The sequence below is a fragment of the Stegostoma tigrinum genome, chromosome 17, assembly GCF_030684315.1.
Source record: "Stegostoma tigrinum isolate sSteTig4 chromosome 17, sSteTig4.hap1, whole genome shotgun sequence".
In the NCBI taxonomy this organism is placed as follows: Eukaryota; Metazoa; Chordata; class Chondrichthyes; order Orectolobiformes; family Stegostomatidae; genus Stegostoma; species Stegostoma tigrinum.
The window spans coordinates 50,445,326-50,460,899 of NC_081370.1; the positions used below are offsets into that span (position 1 = coordinate 50,445,326).

Consider the following 15,574-nt stretch of genomic DNA (forward strand, 5'->3'; position numbering starts at 1 on the left):
AAAGATACTCCTGTACTAATACGTATCGATGTAGAGTGTTGTACGCAGCATGAAGGGCCAGAAAAGTTATCAACATGCTATAGTATGTGTCATGAACTAATTTAGATTTTAAAAAATGATACTACGACAGAACTAGTGATAATGGGAACTGCAGATGCTGGAGAATCCAAGATAACAAAGTGTGAAGCTGGATGAACACAGCAGGCCAAGCAGCATCTCAGGAGCACAAAACCTGACGTTTCGGGCCTAGACCCTTTAGCCAAAAGATTACAGTTTATACTTTCCAAGTTTGAGGATTTGAAAATTGAAATGACAAGTAATGCATTAAACTTTAAACTTTAATTCTAGGGTATCCAAGAACGGATCAATCTTACAGCACCAGTATTATCAAAAGAAGATCCTATCTTTGTCAGCTTATCAAGGAGATTAGGTAGAAGTATTGAAGAAATAGGCCATAGAATTAATGCAGCCTTATTGAAGGTACGATTTACATTTTGTAATCTTCACTTAACATCTGACTTTTATTAACTGTTAGCATGTGAATACAGGTAATGTAAGCTGTGCATGCATTTCATGCAATGTATTCAAGTTCAGATAAAGCAAATCAGCCCATGCTGTTGGCTCCTTGAAATGTCAGTCTACTTACTTCCACCTTCTTGCATTTCCCCACAGCCTTCCAAATTTTCTCCCCCTTTTTGGGTGTATCTGTTTCCTTTGGAAGTTATTGTTGAATCAGTTTCAACATGCTATTAGCCAGTGCAATCTAGCTCATTATTGTGTCAAAAGAAATCTCTCGCAAGTTCGTTCATCAGCCCCCTTGAATCTCTGACCTCTGGTTGCTTGCCCTGCTACTACTGGAACCAGTTTATCGTTGTTTGTTTTATCAAAACTTTTACATTTGTGAGTATCTGTATAATATCTTCCCTCAACTTATTTGCTGTAGAAAGAGCAGCCCAAGCTCCTCTAATTATTTAAATGATACCATACTTAAAGGAGTTCTCCACTCTGCAAGCTTTTGACGTTGTCTTTACATGTGTTGTGATGCTCTCGAATGCACTACCTAAAAGGTGTCGGAAGGCAGTTGAATACAGACTTTCAAAGGGCAGTAGATGACTTCATTTTATACTGTATGCTGCTTCTATTTATAAAACCAAAGCGACCATACACACTTTAACAACCTTATCTTGCCCTGTCACCTCCAATTATTTGATTGGAATTTGTGTCTATTTCTGATCCCCTCTTAAATGTATTATTCAATTCATGCTGCCATTTCTCAATACTTGTACCAAAATGCTTTCTTTCATAATTTTCCATTAACTTCCATCTGCCATACTTTTGCTTCAAGCCCATGACTATTCTGTTTGCTGTTGTGCATTTCAAACTCTCATGCAATTAGAAAGCTTGAACATTATATTGGAGCTATTTACCCAGCTTCATTCCATTAATATAAATCAGAAAGCAATGTAGTCTTGTACTCATCTCTGGCTTCCTACTGATCTGTACGAGTAAGTTCACCACAGTTCTCTACTTTCTGTTCCTTAACTAATTTGATGTTTATGAAATTGCTATCGCTTAGACTGATTAGAAAATTTGTAGTCAGTGAGATTAATAATGTGATAATTTAGCAAAGACTTTTTGATAGTTACACATTAACCACGCTATCTTCATTCTCAAATCTCTATCAAATCAAACACAATTTGCCTTTAAAAAATTGTGCTGGTTGTCATTTATTACTTCATGAAAATGACAGTGAACAAGATGCGTTCTTAGTACCTTCTAAAATTAATACATCATTAAATTCTTACTGTTAAAAACGTAGAATATCTTCCTACTCTGTTGAGCCTTCAGCAGATGATATTGTAAGACATTATAATGCCACTGCTCTTTGTCAGCTCTGGTTCTGATATCTTGTACCAGTATCTTCCATTCAATTTATTTACGCATTGGACAAACAGTATAACACCTACTTATCTAATACATCCAAAATGTTAATTGGAATGAAATACAGTTGTGAATTTGGGTAGCATACTCAATTGCAGTCACTTTTGATTGCATTACTTCAGACCTAATCTTAAGTTGCCATCCTTCTTTTCAGCTGCTCTAAGAATTGAGGAGATTTGAACTAGGTTTAGTCTCTGCAACTTCCGAAGCTGCTATTCTCAAAGGAGAGTTTTTGCTAATAGTAACGTTTTAAATAAAAGTGATGGTGTAACGATAAATAACTTGATAATTTTGATGACATTTCCAAGGAAAAGCTCAATAAATAATTTTCATTGTTTAAGTTGTTTCCATAATTGTAAGAAATTTCCAAACCCATTTTACAAACTATATTTTGTATGTTAAATATCAATTTATTCAGCACCATTTCTCTGCAACCACATTAATATTGTCCAAGCTTAATGGTAAACATAAAACGAATTTATCCTTTCAACACAATTTGTACGTATGTAAAATAGGATGTGACTGAAAATATTTTGAAATCTACCATATTAATACATCACCAAATTGTCACATCAATTCTAAATCATATTGAGTGCCATAAAATTATTGTTTCAGATACTTCTACTTCAGTTTGAGGGCTGTGCAACATTTAGAAATGTCATTAATCTAAAAGAGCATGATCAATATTTCTTTAATATTTAAACTGTTCACAAACCTAAGTAAGAATTATTAAAGAAATGTATTTTCACATGACTACTGGGACTAAATTGTTAAGTCCTTAATAGTTGAGCACAGTGATCACAGGGTCACATTGCAATACCTTGCAATGGATTAAAATAGCCGATTTCAAGTGTCCACAATGATACAATCGTTCCTATTAATCTGATGTTTCTGTTATTGCAATGTTTTCATTATTTTTAGAATACATCATCATGGGTGTTGTATAACATGGCTTCATTTTACTGGAGGATGAAGAATGAGCCGTATCAGGTGGTAGAATGTGTCATTCGGGCATTACATTTTTCTCCACGGTAAGCTTTCAAAAGCCAAGTGATAAACTTAACACTGATAGGGTTTCTCCTTGCATCCTGACCAATATTTCACAGTGTTTACTTTTTTTCATTTTCTTTGTGTGGAATGGCAGCTTAGTTGAACATGACTAGTGGCTGCATTTGAAGAAAGAACTAATTAGATGTAAAATGCTTTGGGACAATGTGTGCAGTGTGATAAAATTGAATCCGTGGCGTGGAAGTCATGCTTCAGGTATACAAAGCTCTGGTTAGACCACAGTTGGAGTACTGTGAGCAGTTCTGAACACTACATCTTAGAAAGGATACACTGGCCTTGCATAGAGGGCAATATAGATTCATTAAAGTGCTACCTAGACTCCAGGTTTTAAGTTACTAGGAGAGATTAAATAAACTTTGGTTGTAATCCATGGTATTTTGAAGATTAAGAGTTGATTTGATCATGTTTTTAAGATATTAAGGGTAACAAATGGAGAAAATTCTGTTGCTAATTGTGGAATCAAGGACATGTTTTTTATTCACTCATGAGAAGTGGGTGTCATTGGCTGGACCAATATTTATTGCTCAACCCATTTTACTGTTGAGATGGTGGTGGTGGTGCACTGACCTTTGAACCACTGTAGTCCATATGCTGCAAGTAGACACATGATGCTGTTAAGAGGGGATTCCAGGATTTTCTCCCAGGAACTCTGATGCAATAGTGATATAGTTCATTGAAAGTTACGTCACAGGTAGACCGAGTGATAAAGAAGGCATTTGGCATGCTTGCCTTAATTACCCAGACCATTGAATACAGGAGTTGGGATGTCATGTTGCAGTTGTAGAGGACGTTGGTGAGGCCACTTGTAGTCGCCCTACTATAGCAAGGATATTATTAAATTGGAGAAGGTTCAGAAGTATTTACAAGGATCTTGCTGGGACTGGATGGTTGGAGTTACAAGGATTGGTTTGATAACCTGCAGCTTCTTTCACTGAAGTGTAGGATGTTGAAGGTTAATCTTTTGAGGTTTATATAATCATGAAGGGCATAGATGAGGTGATTAGCAAAAGTCTTTTCCCTAGGATTAGGGAGTTGAAAACTAGAGGGCGTATTTTCAAGGTGAGAAGAGAAAATTTAAAAGGCACTTGAGCGGCAGCTTTTTCGCAAAAAGGCTGGTTCATTAATGGGGTGAACTGCCAAGAGGAAGTGGCAGATGCAGGTGCAGTTACAACATTTAAAAGACATTTGCACCAGAAAATAAATAGGAAATGTTTAGAGGGATATGGGCAAATGAGAGTAGTTTAGTTTGGGAAGCTAGGTTGGCATTGACAAGTCCGACTAAAGGGTCTGTTTCTGTATTGTATGACTTTCCAGATTAGGGATGGTGAGTAGCTTGGAGGGGACTTGCAAGTGATTATGTTACTTTACTGCCTTTGTCCTCCTCCAAGGGTTTGAAAAGTGAATCTTTAGTGAATTTCAGCAGTACCTCTACTGCTATCAGAGCTATGTCTGACAAGAATGAAATTATTCTTAAAATATAGTAGAATTTTTGAACTCTGTTTCAAAAACCACACTTGGTGGCTGAACCAATTGTTAATTTTCAAACTGATTTTACTAGCTAAAGACATTAAGGGAATAGGGAAAATGCAATTGTACTTCTGTTGAATATTTGCAAAAATCTCAGTCATTGAATCATACGGCATTGAACAGGTCTTTCAGCCCATGAAGCCTGCCATGACCTATCTTCATGAGTCATGTTTTGCAGCCCTTGGCCCATAGCCTTGAATGCTATGCCATTTCAAGTGCTCATCCACACACTTTATTAAGGTTGTGAGGGGTTCCTGCCTCTGCTGGCCCCCTCAGGCAGTGCATTCTAGATTCCCATCCCCTCTGAGTACAAATTTTATTCCTCAAATTCCCTCTAAACCTCCTGCTTTTCACTTAGCGCCTCTCATTATTGACCATTAAACTAAGGGAACAGCTCCTTCCCATCCAGCCTGTCCATGCCCCTCCCAATCTTTTACATTTGTCAGGCGCCCATCAAAGAAAACTATCTGAACCTTTTCTAGTGCCTTTTCAGAACTACAATGCTGCGACCCAGCAACATCCTGGCTAATCTGTTCTCCATTCTTTCCACTGTAATCATATCTCATTGAATAGCACTAAATAACCTCAAGGTGCTAATTGGCCTATTCCTAATCTTTCCTAACATAGAACTGTACTGCACTGGAATGGGCCCTTTGACCCACAATGTTGTGCTGAACATGATGCCAAATGAAACTAATTCCTTCTGCCTGCCATTGGCCCATATCCCTTCATTCCCTGCATGTTCGTGTGCTTCCCTGAAAGTTCCTTTATTGCCTGTATTGTATCTGCCTGCATCACCACTCCTGGCAGCGCATTCCAGACTCCTATCACTCTATGCGTAAAAAATAATCTTGCCCCTCATGTCTCCCTTGAACTTCCCCGTCCAGCTTTAAATGCATGCCCCATAGTATTAGATATTTCAACTCTGGAAAAAGATTCTTACTGTCAACCCTATCTATGCAACTTATAATTTTACGGACTTCTATCAAGTCTTCCTTCAGTTCCACTGCTCAAGAAAAGACAACCCAAGATTTTCTAGCCTCTCCTTATAGTTCACACTGTCTAATCCCCGACAGCATCCTGATAAACCTCATTTGTACCCTCTCCAAAGTCTCCACATCCTTCCTGTAGTATGGTGACCAGAATTGAACACAATAGGCAGCTCACTGATACTCAGTTCGGGTTCTGCTGAGGTCACTGAGTTTGTAACTTCGTTATAACCCCATTCAGACATGGACAGAAGAGCTGAATTCCAGAGGTAAGGTGAAAGTGACTGCCTGTGACATCATGGTTGTATTATATCTTCGAGTGTGGTGTCAAGTAGCCCCAGCAAATTTGAGTCAGTGGGAATTGGAGGAAAACTCTGTTGGTTGAAGTCCAACTTGGAAGAAAGGAAGATAGCTATGGGTATTTGAGGTCAGTCATCTCAACTCCAAGACACTACTGCACATGTTGCTCAAAGTAGTGTCATGGGTCCAACCATCTTAGCTGCTTCGTCAATGACCTTCCTTCCATCTTAAGTTCAGAAGAGCGAAATGTTTAACGCTCATAGCAACTCCTCAACTAGTAAAGCAATCCTTGCCCAAATGCAGCATGACCTGGTCAATATCCAAGTTTGGACAACAAGTGGCAAGTAACATTCACCCCTCACAATTGCCTGGCAATGACCATCTCCAACAAAAGAGAATCTAATCGTTGCCCTTTGAAATTAATTGACATTACCATCAGTGAAGCCTTGATTACCAACACCCAGAACATCACCATTGACCAGAGAAAGAACTGCATTAGCCATATAAATACAGTTGCTACAAGAGCAGGTCAGAGGCTATGAATCCTGCAGCAGATAACTCACCTGAAAGCCCGTCCACCATCTATAAGATATGAGTCAGCTGTGTGACGGAATACATCCCACTTCCTGGATGAGTGTAATTCCGACAACACTAAAGATGTTTAACACCATCCAGGAAAAAGCAGCTGCTTGAATGGCACCACATCTGCAAAATTCCATGCCTCTTCACCACTAACACTCATAGAAGCTGGGAGCATCTACAAAATGTACTTTAGAATTTCACCAAGACTTCCTAGAGAGCAGCTTCCCTAACCCATGACTACATCTAGACGGACAAGGGTGGCTCATATCCCACAACTTGCGAGTTTGCCTCCAAGCTACTCACCATCCTGACTTGGGAATATATTTCTGTTTTCTCACTACTGGATTAAAATCTTGGAACTCGTTCCCCGTGAGGTGGGTGTACCTACACGAAATGCACTGCAGCAGTTCAAGAAGGCCGCTAACCATTGCCTTCTTAACAAAAACTAGGGACGGGCAATAAATGTTGACCTATTTATTGAAGTCCCTATCCCATGAATGAATTTAAAAAAGCACAAATAGAATGTACAGGAGCTACTGCCATTGATATTCAAAGAGAGAGTGTCACTTCTTCCTCAGATCCATAATGACAATTGACATCAACTTTTTTTTTTCCTGTAAGTGTGCATGCTGTCCTGCATGCCATATTAAATGAGAAAAGCAGTGCCAGAAGCTGATGGAATCTGATGCCTGCTTTGTGGAGGAAAAGGTCAGGAATTAATCAAAGGTCAATGAATGTATGACAGACTTCACTTTCTATTTCTTAAGCATTGCACCACTGCTCATATGTAGCACCTGTTTACAGAACTTAGCATGACCTATCAGCTGATCAAACTGCCCCTGCTCCCAATGTTGTTTGCCAGCCAATTTCTAAATCCTAGATATACCCAACAAAAATAAAGACAGAATCCCCCAGTCCCCTCATACCACCCCACCAACCTCCGCATTCAGCGTATCATTCTTCACCACCTCCTCACAACCAAAGAGATATTTCCCTCCACACTCCTATCTGCCTTTTGTAGGAATTGCTATCTCCGTGATCCCCTCATCTGCTCCACACTTTCCACTAATTACACCACACCTGGGACCTTTTCCTGCAACCGCAGGAAGTGCTTCATCTGCCCTGACATCTCTTCTCCCCTGCCCCACCTCACTGTCTCCTCCCCTACCCCCCCATCCCCTCCCCCTTCCCTCCCTTCCTCTCATGTTCTCTTTACCCCCCGCCTCATACTCTCCCCTCACCTCCATCCAAGGCCCAAAGCAAACTTTTCATACCAGACAGGTACATCTGTACATCTTCCAACTTGTTGTTACTCCCGATGTGGTTTCTACATCGGTGAGACCAAGCGTAGACTCGAAGACCGTTACAGAGCATCTGCGCTCAACGCGACAAACTACAACAACTTATAGTCCGCACCATTTTAACTCACCCTCCCATTCCCTGATGATATGTCCATCCTAGGCCTCCTCCAGTGTCACAATGCCTCCACATGCAAACTGAAAGAGCAATACTTTTTATTCTGCCTCGGGAGCCTAGAGCCCGATGATCTTAACATAGAATTCACCAGTTTTATAATCTCCCCATGTCCAGTCCTCCCTTTCATCCCCACGTCCTTCTCCTGACATAACCTGTCCATCATCTCTCCCACCTATCCATCCCACCCATCCCATTGACCAATCCCCTTCAGTCCCTGCCTGCATTCACCTATCACTATCCCACCTACTTACCCCAGCCCTACCCTTCATCTCTATTTATTTCCCAGTTCTCTTTCCCCTCCCCATTTCTGAAGAAGCGTCCTAAACCAAAATGTCAACTTTCTTGCTCCTCTGCTGCCTGCCCTGCTGTGTTCCACCAGTTCCACATTGTGTTATTTCACAGTTAATTGTATGATCTTTTTTGTATTGAAGAACAACTTGCTGCAGAGATTCTGGAATTTTACGATACAGGAAAGGCATTCCCAGAAGCAGAAAAAAAGTTCAAAACTCCTGCATTATGCTGTATACATATACTTTTTTAAACAGGCAACATAAAGATGTAGCATTGATGAATTTGGCCAATGTCTTGCACCGAGCCCATTTCTCAGCAGATGCGGCCATACTGGTTCACGCAGCATTGGATGTATCCACGGACTTTCTCACAAGTCATTACACTCTTGGAAACATTTATGCTGTGAGTATGCTGAATGTCTCTTTACGATTTAATTTTGTTTACATTCTTGTTAGTGTGTTTAAAGGTCTTTAAAGTTTTATGCAGCAGTTCTCATTGACATAGTTTACGCACACAGAAGTATTCAACTGTCATATTAGGTATTACTGCAAAGAGATGTGTTACTGAAGCTTTTCATCTTGCACTCATCACCGCAAACATAAGAACGCCAGATTTCGTGCCTTTGTGCTGATGAGTACATGATGAACCAAAATGATGACTTAACTGTCTCTCTTAAACAACACTTGAGTTCTAAGCAGTCTAACATCAGTCAAGTTAGAACTAAAAGGGGGACTATTACATTTGTATCATTTTATTTTGTATTTTAAATGGATTGTGTGAATATATTTTGAACTTCGTCTGTTTTACATTCACACAAGAAAAAAATCTTATTCACAAGCAGGACCCCATTCTTTCTATGCAAAATGAATTTGTCCCTGTGATGCATCTTTGCAGTTGAGGAAAGGGTTACAGAAATCTCCAATCCCAGCTTCATTCCCCATGGTCATGCCTTGACCAATTACAGTTTGCGTGCCTGGTCTGAGTTTAATAAGCTAACTATGATTGAACTGTATTCAGTGCCCTTTCCTCATGCTGTATGCATTGGTATTCCCTTTCATTTTTATTGTGTCCCAGCCCTGATGAGTGCAAGATGAACTCTTACAATGTTTCAAGTTCTGTACTCACAAGGAATTTTAAAAAAAACTTATTAAACACTTGTAACTGGCTAATATTTTGATAATTAATGGAGTTCCAACAGGAAATCTGTGCTTTTCTTCATTCCTAACTGGTGAATCCTAATTGGTTTTGATTTATTCATTCCGCAAACTTTGACATTTTTCAGCTGCAGGAAGAATTTAGAACACATTAAATAGTCATCAGCTCAACCATGCCTTCAATTGCCAGTGACAGGGATAGAAGTTAAAAGATGATTGATTCAAGGAAGAAGGTAATAGGTCAGTTAAAACAGAAGTATTTAATAGTCTGTATGCAAAGATGTAGAGGAGGGTCATTTAAGATGAATGATAATATGGCTGTAGCCGATTGTCATTGCAGCAAGAAGAGGGATTGCCTTTGAAGAAAAAAGATATTGCATTTGATCTAACAGGATCTTTGGGGAAAAAAAAGTTCTAGTGTCCTAGTGGAAATGGATATACTAATTCTATTTGTCCTGACAGAAGTAAAGATTTGAAATGTAAACCCGTTGGTACAAGTCTAGAGCAGTGAATAAATTCCATTCCTTTTCCTGTATCAGAGACTGGTATGACACGAATTTTATGTTCCAGTTTTGTATATCTTAGTCATACATGATATGAGGCTCAAATCAGAGAGATTCTTCCGTGTTTTTCTTTCACTATGTTTATTAATAAAGTACAGTTGAGGATTTAAAAAAATTACAAGTAAAACCTTTTCCAAAAAAAATCAATAATCCCATTCTCCAGCCCAACCTTTTCACATGAATACATGCAGCATACGAAGTAAAATAAGTTTGAATTATAGAGTGGAGGTAGGTGAAGCATTTAAAAGTTCAACAAGAAGTTAAATTTCCAGTGGTTTTCAAGATCTGTGATGTGATGTTGCTGTATCAACAGTTTAAATCCAGTGTTGCCCTGACTCTAACTATGGGTTTTATGTTGTTTAAAATTCTCAGGATCGTTTGTGTTCCTTTCACTCAATGTTGCCAACCAGACTGTTTCCTACTTGACAGAGAGAAAAAGCCTTCTTAGCCTGTGTTCAGCTTTCCCTTTTCTGCGTAGACCTTTTGAGGCTCATGCTCAGTAGCGATTTCTGGAACTTGAAGTCAGTGCTGTAATCCCTGAAGGCACGCCAATCACTGCGCATGTAACATCAGAGCACTGCCACTTAGAGGCGATGCTGCCTGTTTTCAGTGCTGTATTCCAAATTCTATCTCCACCATTCTACCAAAAAGCTCTTTGAAGTTGAAGCTGTTTGTGTATTCTTTGTCTGTGGAGCTTATTGTTTCTAGATTCTCAATTGCAGTAGATGTATCATCTCCAACATATGAAGATTCTCTTAATCATAAGAGTCTCTACAGTGTGGAAGCATGCCATTAGGCCCATTGAGTCCACACCGATCCTCCGAAGAGCGTCCCATCATCCCCATTCTGTCCCTGTAACCTTGCATTTTCCATAGCTTAATCCACCGTTAGGCTATGGGAGGAAACTGGAGCGCTGTCTGGAAACCAGCACAGACACAGACGTAATGTGCAAACTCCATGCAGACTGTTGCCCAAAACTGAAATCGAACTGAGGTCAATGCACTGAGAGGCACTGGTGTCACTTAGCCACCATGTCAATCAAACCTGTGCTTCCCACAGTTTTAATTACTAATTTCAGACGCCTTGTGAAAAATATGAATTTCAGGCTGTTTTTGGTCAGTTCCATGTTGGTTCCATGAAACTTGGCTAGCCTATTTATGTAGTACCATTTTAGGCTATATTTTGGTCCGCTTTTGTTTAAAAAGACCATGTCTGTCTATTAAAGTCCAAGGTATGAAATGAGCCGTTGGAATTTGGTAAACAGTATCCTGTATTGTATCATGACAGTGTATGGTATGTAATGTATTGCCCCCTATGTTTTCCTCTTGTTATCTGAAAATGGGAATTTACTCCTTCACAAAAGATATTATGGAGAGAAACCAGATTTTCACTGCAGCTTTGCTGTGGGCTACCTCCACTTAGATACAAAGAAAATAGAAGCAGGAGTAGGCCGTTTGGGCCCTCATGCCTGCTCTGACATTTAATATGATTATGGTTAATCATCAGACTCAATACCCTGTTCTTTCTTTCTCCCTGTACTCTCTGATCCCCTTAGTTCTAAGAACTATATCTATTTTCTTAGAAACATTCAATGTTTTGGCTTCAACTACTTTTATGGCAGAGAATTCCACAGGCTCACCACTCTCTGGGTGAAGGAATTTGTTTTTATCTCAGTCCTAAATGACCTATGTGTCGTCTTTAAATTGTGACCCTGGTTCTGGACTCCCTGGTCCGAGAGCAACTTTCCTAACAAGACTGTCTAGTCTTGTTAGAATGTTACAGGTTTCTATGTGATACCTCCCTCAATCTTTCTAACTCCAGTGAATATAGTTGTAACCAATCCAGTCTGCCTTCATATTTCAGTCTTACTGCCCCAGGAATAACTCTGGTAAACCTTCGTTACATTCCTTCCATAAGTAAAACATACTGCTCAGGTGAGGAGGCCAAAACTGCACACCATACTCCAGTTATGGCCTCAGCAAGGTCATGTACAATTGCAGCAAGGCATCTCTGCTCTGTACTTGATCTTTCTTGCTCTAAAGCCAACATAGCATTTGCCGCCTTCACCACCTGCTGCACTGCATGTATACTTTCAGTAAGGATACCCAAGTGTTGTCAATCAGTCATCATTTGATAATCTACCTTCCTCTTTGCTACCCAAGCGGATAACCTCCTGTTTATCCATATTATATTTAATCTTCTATGCATATGCCCTCTCTCTCAACTTCTCCAAATCACACTGAAGCATCACTGCATCCTCCTCACAGATTTACCTACCTACCCAGCTTTGTGTTCTCTGCAAACTTGGAGATTTAATTCATATAAATCATGAATATATACCGTCAGTAGCTGGGGCCCAAGTACTGATCCCTGCCATACTCTGCTAGTCATTGCCTACGACATCTTTGACTGAAATTTCAAAATTTGGAAATTTTTTTCCTACCTCTTTCTCCCCGCTCCATCTTTCCCTTTTGTTCCCTAGAACTAGAATTCGAATTTTGGGCATCTAGTTCAACCTAGTGCAACAGATCAACCTCTGTTGATTTTTACATATAGACTGTGATAAATGTTCTTTGCTGCATTTAAGCATTGTTAAGGTAATTTATCTATTGCGAATCAGAAATGAAATTGTTTTCTTATGACAAGTTACTTTTATTTGTTTTTCTATATTGTATTAAATTTTTCAAAAAATTTGTTTCCAAATAAGTAAACAAATTGTCATATGGTGTATATATATATTTGCTAATTTCACTATTGTACTGCATCAGTATAACTCAATATGTTGTACAGTTACAGTTAGCATGCATTAATGTGTTCCATCATCCTGTGAAGTACCCATCGTACTAGGAAAATACCTGAGGGCTAGGAAATTATGATGTGAATGTCCCTAAATTAAAACACCAGTGTTTTTATTAATCAATCAACAATGTGATTTTCTGCAATATGACAGTTTAGATAACAAATCTGCCAATGAAGAGCCAGTAGAGGACAAGTAGAGATTGTCAAAACTAAGTTCCAAATAACTGTAATGACCAAGTAGGGAAGTCAGTGCACAGAAGTGGAAAATTACCATATTTTACGGTACCATCAGTATCAAGTCAAGCATGAGAGTGTTTGCAGAATTATTAATCATTTGAAATGAAATGTTGATATGACTTGTAATTTTTCTTTCCCAGATGTTAGGAGAATATAACCATTCAGTGCTATGCTACGATCAAGCATTGCTTATAAGGCCAGGCTTTGAACATGCGCTGAGAAGGAAACATGCCGTACTGTGCCAGCAGAAATTGGAACAAAAATTGGAGGCACAGCACAGGTATGATGCATGTAACAGAAACATGGTTGCAATTTTGTTTTCGTGTGCTGCCTTAGGAAAGTACAGCACAAAAGGAAATCAGTCAGCTCAAAGTCTAAGAAAGTCTAAGCCAAATCTTTCAGAAAGCAATCCTCTCGTATCACTGACATACTATTGTTCTATATTCCTGCATTATATTTTCTCCTTAAACCATTTATCCAATTCTCTTTTGGAAACAGCATTTGAATCTGCTTTACATAATAAATGTCAATGCTTTTCTTAGTTCATGCAAGTAACTCCAGTTGAGCAATGACCCTCCTTTAACTTAGCGAACAACTGCACCAAAGGATCTATTCTTACCCTTTATTCTTAAAAAAGATATTTTGCAGATATTGCTCAGTGGGGAGAATGTGTCAGTTTGTAATGCTAGTAAATTTACATGTTTCGCTCACAAGTTCGTCCTCGTTTAGTTTTATTTTTCCTTTGGATTGTTGGGACTTATTATGGTGATTCATGTATTTAGATCTTTGCAGCGAACGTTAAATGAACTGAAGGAATACCAGAAGCAACATGATAATTACTTGAGGCAGCAAGAATTGCTGGAGAAGCACAAAGTTATGCAAGATGAGCAACTGCTGAGAAATATAATCCATGAAACACAAATGGCTAAAGAAACTCAGCTAGGTAAATTCACTGTCTTTTGATGCAAATTATCAAACAGCATTGTTGGAAAATACCATCATACTCAAATGAGTATTTTCACAGTTGTCTGAAGGTGGATGGTTATTTTGTATTTAGCCATAAGTGCAAGAGTCAGTCTTTTTTACACTTTCCAGGTTTCAGTTATTTAAATTTTGAATTATATTTAACCGATTTAATTTGTAAATTCTTTTTGGAAACAGTTTTGCATCTACTTGTTCTATTTCCTTGTTATATTAGCCAGTACATTATCCAAGAGGCAACTTAATAAAAAGTAGCTTACAGGTATTACAATCCTAGCTAGTGGTACTTCTGGAAAAATTAGATCCTAGAATGAAAGCTGGGTTGATCTTTATTTGTGTTTCGCTGGTTAATGTGGTTAGTCACCAAGACATGTTCACCCAAGACTGCAGATTTTCTTCAATAACAGAAGTTTATTGTACAAAAAAAAGCAAGCCATCTAATGAAACTCTTGGGAGTCAGTTGAATCAAAGTAAAGTTGAGAAAGTGGTGTAATTTGTCTGGACTTGAGCCTTTGTATGTTATAGCGCCATTTTCTAGAAGTGATCAGATTCATACAAAATATGTCAAAATTTATTTAACTTGTGTTACTGCAGAATTGGGGTCAATCAGAAATTACTCAATAGTATAAAGGCCAATATTTAGGTTAAATTTGTTTTTTTTTAATTCTTTTTAGGAAACCACCAGCTTTGTCGCTGGATTAACAAGCAGCAAATTTTACATTGTCAGTGGGATCGTCCTGTGCGCTATACCAGAGGCGATCTTTTTGACACAGTAGAACATGTACAGGTATAAGTTAAAGTAAAATAACAATTTAATTAATGTTTGGTATAAGGTGACAGCAGTTTGCGCTCACCTTTACAATTTTGGTGTACCTGTTCATCTTCAGTTCACTTCCACTGTATCCAACTCCTTAACTCATTGTAAGATCCGGATATTCTAGGCTTTTTTTTTAAAAATAGCAATCCAGGGTTTATGGTCACCATTGCTGCATTTGCTTTTTGTTCCACATTTGTTTAATTAACTGTTATTGAACTGTCAACAAAGTTACCCTGGACCATTAATCAAGACTTCTGAATGCTATTTCAGTAACATCATTAGCAAAAGCAGTAGCACAACCATCAGTACCCACCAGTCATTTGGGTGTGCAAAATCCAGAGTGGCTAGAGATTGTATATTTCTCCTCCTCAATCTGTCACCTTTCATTGGATGTCTTGCTTAATGTGAACAACTCATCAACCCAGCTCCTTAATTTACCTAACCTCATCCACTGTCATCTGTGAACTTGTAAAGCTATTTTCTGTTCCCGTTTCCAAGTTATATTTGGCATCCTGCTCATGATCCCTTTCCATGTGTCTGTATCCTTTACCAACCTTCATTTTCAGACCAAAATAGTGCTAGGAATATTTGTCCCTTTTATTTTTCAACATCAGGATTGCATGTTGTTTTCTTGAAACTATAGTGTGATTCTTCAATACTAGATGGAATGTTATAGCTTTAAATTGCTTAAGGACTATGTAAATGTTAGAGGCCAGTCCAGATCCAGAACTTCCTCTGGACACTGCCACAGGATAACTGCACGTTAGTAGTAATTAATTTTGATAAAATTAAAGAAAATGGTAAGGTCACCAAAAAGGACACCAAAACTTTGCCATAGAAATACTATTT

The 15,574-nt window shown here is 38.7% G+C and overlaps 1 protein-coding gene across 2 annotated transcripts in view; it reads left to right on the forward strand.

The window, feature by feature from the left end:
- Positions 1–15,574, forward strand: part of ttc17 (tetratricopeptide repeat domain 17) — a 99,100-nt gene that overhangs the window by 28,206 nt on the left and 55,320 nt on the right. For both annotated transcript variants that reach the window (XM_048545865.2, XM_059652149.1), the window contains exons 5-10: positions 349–480; positions 2,863–2,972; positions 8,429–8,576; positions 13,068–13,207; positions 13,710–13,870; positions 14,583–14,695. In XM_048545865.2, coding sequence (XP_048401822.1) covers positions 349–480; positions 2,863–2,972; positions 8,429–8,576; positions 13,068–13,207; positions 13,710–13,870; positions 14,583–14,695 — 804 coding nt within the window. The remainder of the gene's footprint in view (positions 1–348; positions 481–2,862; positions 2,973–8,428; positions 8,577–13,067; positions 13,208–13,709; positions 13,871–14,582; positions 14,696–15,574) is intronic.